The 4,511-nt window shown below is 48.8% G+C and overlaps 1 protein-coding gene across 4 annotated transcripts in view; it reads right to left on the bottom strand.

Moving 5' to 3' along the window:
• The window catches only part of matr3l1.1 (matrin 3-like 1.1), a 12,816-nt gene extending 8,673 nt beyond the window's left edge, over positions 1-4,143 (bottom strand). For 3 of the 4 annotated variants that reach the window (XM_015024975.1, XM_015024978.1, XM_015024976.1), the window contains exons 1-4: positions 1,857-2,099; positions 873-1,748; positions 684-745; positions 576-614 (exon numbers count right to left, since the gene is read on the bottom strand). In XM_015024975.1, the coding sequence (XP_014880461.1) occupies positions 576-614; positions 684-745; positions 873-1,748; positions 1,857-2,000 (1,121 nt within the window). In that variant the 5' untranslated portion in view covers positions 2,001-2,099. Of the gene's footprint in view, positions 1-575; positions 615-683; positions 746-872; positions 1,749-1,856; positions 2,100-3,911 lie in introns of those variants that run through there. The other variant, XM_015024979.1, reaches the window with a different exon arrangement.
• Positions 4,144-4,511: the final 368 nt, after the last annotated feature.

The following is a 4,511-nucleotide window of genomic DNA, read 5'->3' as shown; positions in this document are numbered from 1 at the left end:
CTGTACCGGTCCGCCGTGGTGAAGAGAGAGCTGAGTCAAAAGGCGAAGCTCTCGATTTACTGGTCAATCTACGTTCCCACCCTCATCTATGGCCATGAGCTTTGGGGCATGACCGAAAGAATGAGATCACGGATACAAGCGGCCGAAATGGGTTTCCTCCGCAGGGTGGCTGGGCTCCCTTAGAGAGAGAAGCTCAGCCAGCAGAGCCGGTTAAATGCTGGATGGCTTGTACTCCTATAGTGTCTTATCAAGGCCAGAGTAGCCCAAAATGATTCACACCTTATCCAGTCATTCACATGCTGATGTTGGCAAGCTACTGTATAGTAGCCACATCTGCCCTGGGGCCTCTGACCAGCACCAGCAAGGCGGTCAGAGGTCAGGACGACCAGGAGGGGGAGGTCTGGGCCTCCCTACCGGGGCTGCTGGCCCCTCACCTGACCCCAGGTGGTGGATGTTCAGGTTCTGTTCTGGCCCACAGAAGCCCAACTAACAGACACTGAATCCCTGCCAAGGAAACTCAGGACTGGATCAGAAGAATGGATCTGGATCTGATAAATGTGATGAAAGTCACTGACCTTCCAGCGCTTTCCAGGCGACAGTCCCACCGTGGAAACCTGCAGGAGACAAAGGGACGGCTTCAGAGTGACACCAGGTGTGTGTGACACCAGGTGTGTGTTCCTCACCGCTGCAGCAGGTTGAGCTGCCCGTCTGCGTGTCCAGTCGTGTTGACATGCTGAATCCAAACCTGAAACACAAACAGGAAGTGAGGTCACCGGCCATCTCAGTTGCCCCGTCTCTTCCCATGACCCTCCAGTGTCCCCGCCGCCCCACTCACCTGCTGTCCCGGCCTGCAGGAAGACAGGTTAACTTACCTTCTCTGACAGAACGGCGATGTCACACAGCGAGCACGAGTACGGGAACGCGGGTGGCGACGTTCCGTGGAAGTCCAGAGCTTGTTTCTTAGAGGGCATGGCGCCGGAGGCCGGGTCACGGGCCCGGTTGGGTGCCGGGTGGCGGGCCCGGTTCAGGACGTGGCTGCTGAAGGACGGCCTGGAGTCGCGGCGGCGCTCATCAAGAGGAGGAGCCGTCCTGAAATCGCCTGATCCGGAGAAACGGGAAGGACGGGTTCTGCCTGCTGACCCACCGAAAGAGGAACCGTCCTTACCGTAGACGGGGGGGCGTGGCCTGAGGTCCTGGTCCACGGCCCGTCTGGTGGACGAAGAGGACGGTGGCGGGGGGGACCTGCCCGACCCGGAGGCCTGCTGGCCCGGCCAGCGGTCCGGCCGGGGCTCGGAGGAGAGCAGGTGCAGCGGGTACTGGACCGGCTGGCGGCGGAGCCGCTCCCAGTCCCTGGGGGCGGGGCTAAAGGCCTTGAATGAGGAGGAGGGGGGCGGCGGAGAGGGCGGCCTGGCAGGTAAAGGCTTGGTGGTCCCCAGGTGGAACGGCTCCTCCGGCCGGGGGGGGCAGCCGGGGGGCGGAGCTTTCTGGCCTTTGATCTGCTTGAGGATCTGAGGAAGAGACTCGACGGTCAGGATGTCCTCAGGAAGCTTGGCCAGCACCGACAGGTCCTCCGGCTCCAGGCCGCAGCTGCTCAGCAGGCTCAGGACGCCGTCCTGGGGGGCGGGGCCCGGCAACAAAGACTCCTGCGGGGGGCGGAAAAAGTCCCGCTCCGCTCCAGAGCCGTAGCGCCGAGGGTCGGGCCGCAGGTCCGAGTCAGACGGCTGACGGAACGGGAACATGGCGGGCGCCTGTGGAGACACCAGGTCAGGAGACAGAGAGAGACAGTGAAGCTGGGGGCGAGCGAGCTGAGAGAGACAACACGGGGGGGGCGGTCCAGACAGGCCCTCTACCTTTACCTGCAGACAGAACCAAAACACTTCCTGCTCCTCCTGAAACACAGGAAGGAAAACCTGAACGCTGACAGCAGGGAAGCTCCTCCCATCACAGGTGCATTCTGGGAAGGGAGGGAGGCACAGCGTGGCCAAGATCTGATGAAGCATCAGAGGACCAACCAAGCTTCGGTCCTGGTCCGGTTCTTCGCAGCCTGACGACCCAAAGTCAGTCTTACCTCCAGAACCGCCTCAGTTCGGGTTCTGTGGCTCCAGTGGGTAGCCATCTTGTAATCAGAAAGTTGTGGGTTCGATTCCAGCTTCCTGTCACATGTCGATGTGTCCCAGGGCAAAAGCACTTTACCCCACGCTGCCCACCAAACCGGCGACTCTGGTGTTCGGTCCGTTTACCAATCCAGAACCTCAGCGTAAGACAACAAGCCCGTCTTCAGTCCCCAGAGACAGCTAGACGTGTTTTTTCAAGGACAAAGGGAAGAGCTGGAGCTAAAGCGGAAGATCTTCAGCCCAGTCTTCTTCAAACAGCAGCAATGCTTCCTTCTGTCCCCAGAAACAAAGATGGCTGAACGACACATTTCCTGAACACTTCAGAGCTTTAGTATTTATATGGAAGTCCAGAAAAGTCTCCCAAGATGGTACTGGTTGTGAAGTTTGAATATTCCCGACGACATGATGAAAGCTCCGCTGCTGAACCAGAATCATTTAACAGCCTGAGGAGTTTTTATTAAATGCCCAGAAATGAAGAAACTTTCAACTGCGTTCCCTCACTAACTGGTCGGTTCATGTGGCATAACTGAATACTGGAAGTCTCCCATAAGGTTTCTCCTGGTTGTGACATCTGAAGGTTTATATCTTTAGGACAGAAATGCATCACAAGCCAAACAGGCCAAAGGTTTTCCATCCCGTCTAAGATAAAAACAGAGACTTCCAGTAAGAAGAAACTAAATGAAAAGTACTTGCAAACTATTTGGACTATTTCTAACTTATTACCACGGGGTAATAAAATCATCTGACTGTTCTGATTGCGTCTTTATGTGTTGGTCTGAATGGTTTTCATGAAATTCATCTCAACTTTGCACAGACAGACATAAACATGTACTGAATAAATCCATTTTCAATCCGTTTTGAGGATCTTTAAATGTGGATATATATAAAATTTTAAATAGACATACAGTACAGACCAGGTTGTATTTGTTAATTTATTGAAAGGGAATACAAAATAAATGTTTCCCCTTTCCTGCAGGACACTAGAGGCACCATGTGCCAAATGTTACTAATCCTAAAAATCCTAAAATCAAACATTTAAAAACATTCATATTTCTGTATAACTGTATGTTTATAAACCTGATATAATGTAATCACTTAAATTATAAATTTGAAATTCCACAAAATATGTTTTATATGTAAATTTTTTTTAATATGTTTACATTTTTGGTGAATTGAAACTTAAATTGTCAAAAAAAATATTGAAATTATTTTTTTAAAATCACAGTATTCAGCTGAAAAAATATTTTAAAATAATTGTTTCACAAAATAAGCAAAAAATTAAGAGAATTGAAAAATGAATTCTTACTTTTTTCCTCGAAAAAACTGGGAGCTTCAGCTGATTAGAACCAGAAATCCTCAGAAAAAGCCCCATTACCCTCATCTAATTCCATAGAAATGTCTACTTTTTATATAAAAATATTTCTGAAAATTAAATGAAAACCGACATTTAACCCTAACCCTATAGAACTGTACTGGTCCAAATACAGTTCTATAGGGGAACTTGAGCAGAACCATAAACTCTGATTTCACTAAAATTCTCATTTTTCTCTCTTCAGATTAGCTTGAACCGAGCCATGTCCAACCGAACCGGAACCATTTAGCCTTAACGCTGTCTGCCTAAAGTTTTAAGATGATTATTTCTGTCAAATATGAGACAGAAGCGGGTTAATAAAGATACAGAACAGAACCAGTTCAGAATCCTAAGTTTAGTGTTTATGTCACTTTCAACCAGTTAGCTTCTAGCAACAGCAGGTAGCTCCATAGCTAACAGCGGACAGGAATTATCCACAAACTCACCTCAGATAAACTGGAGACACTTTCAGATGGAACACCGACCTATTTGTCAGTAAAACTCTCACTTTAATACAAAAATATTAGTTAATAACGGAAAAATCCGAAGAACAGACGAGCCGACTGGGAGACGTTGTTAGCACAGCATCTTCTTCTAATGACGGTTAATGGACAGTTATAAACTGCACTATGGCGCATTACTGCCACCTGCTGTAAGAGATAATAACTACAAGAAGAGCTTTGGCAACAAAGACGGCGCTTTCTCTTTCACAGGACAGATGCCAAAAAGAACTACTGAATTATCAAAAACCGGGAGTCTTTTTAATGTCTTGTGGTTGTTATGCAGGATCCTTAGGGATACTTAGGGTCAAAAGGAAAAAGACACATAATTTTTTAAATAATCAGATCCAGATTTATTGGCCCAGATTGTGAAACAAAGTAAGAATTTGATTTTTTCAAGGTAATTTGGTTCTGGTTCTTCTGGCACCTCTGTGTTCGTCTTTCCCTCCATCCTGTCTTGTCTGCCATTTCCTGCTGCTACACACCCCATAGCATGATGCTGCCATCACTGTGCTTCACTGTAAGGATGGTGTTGTCATGGTGATG

Source organism: Poecilia latipinna, unplaced genomic scaffold, assembly GCF_001443285.1.
Source record: "Poecilia latipinna isolate Pla-1442-1.1 unplaced genomic scaffold, P_latipinna-1.0 Scaffold3896, whole genome shotgun sequence".
Taxonomy (NCBI): Eukaryota; Metazoa; Chordata; class Actinopteri; order Cyprinodontiformes; family Poeciliidae; genus Poecilia; species Poecilia latipinna.
The sequence above is the reverse complement of the archived record's forward strand: the minus strand, read 5'-3'. Positions and strand labels throughout refer to the sequence as shown.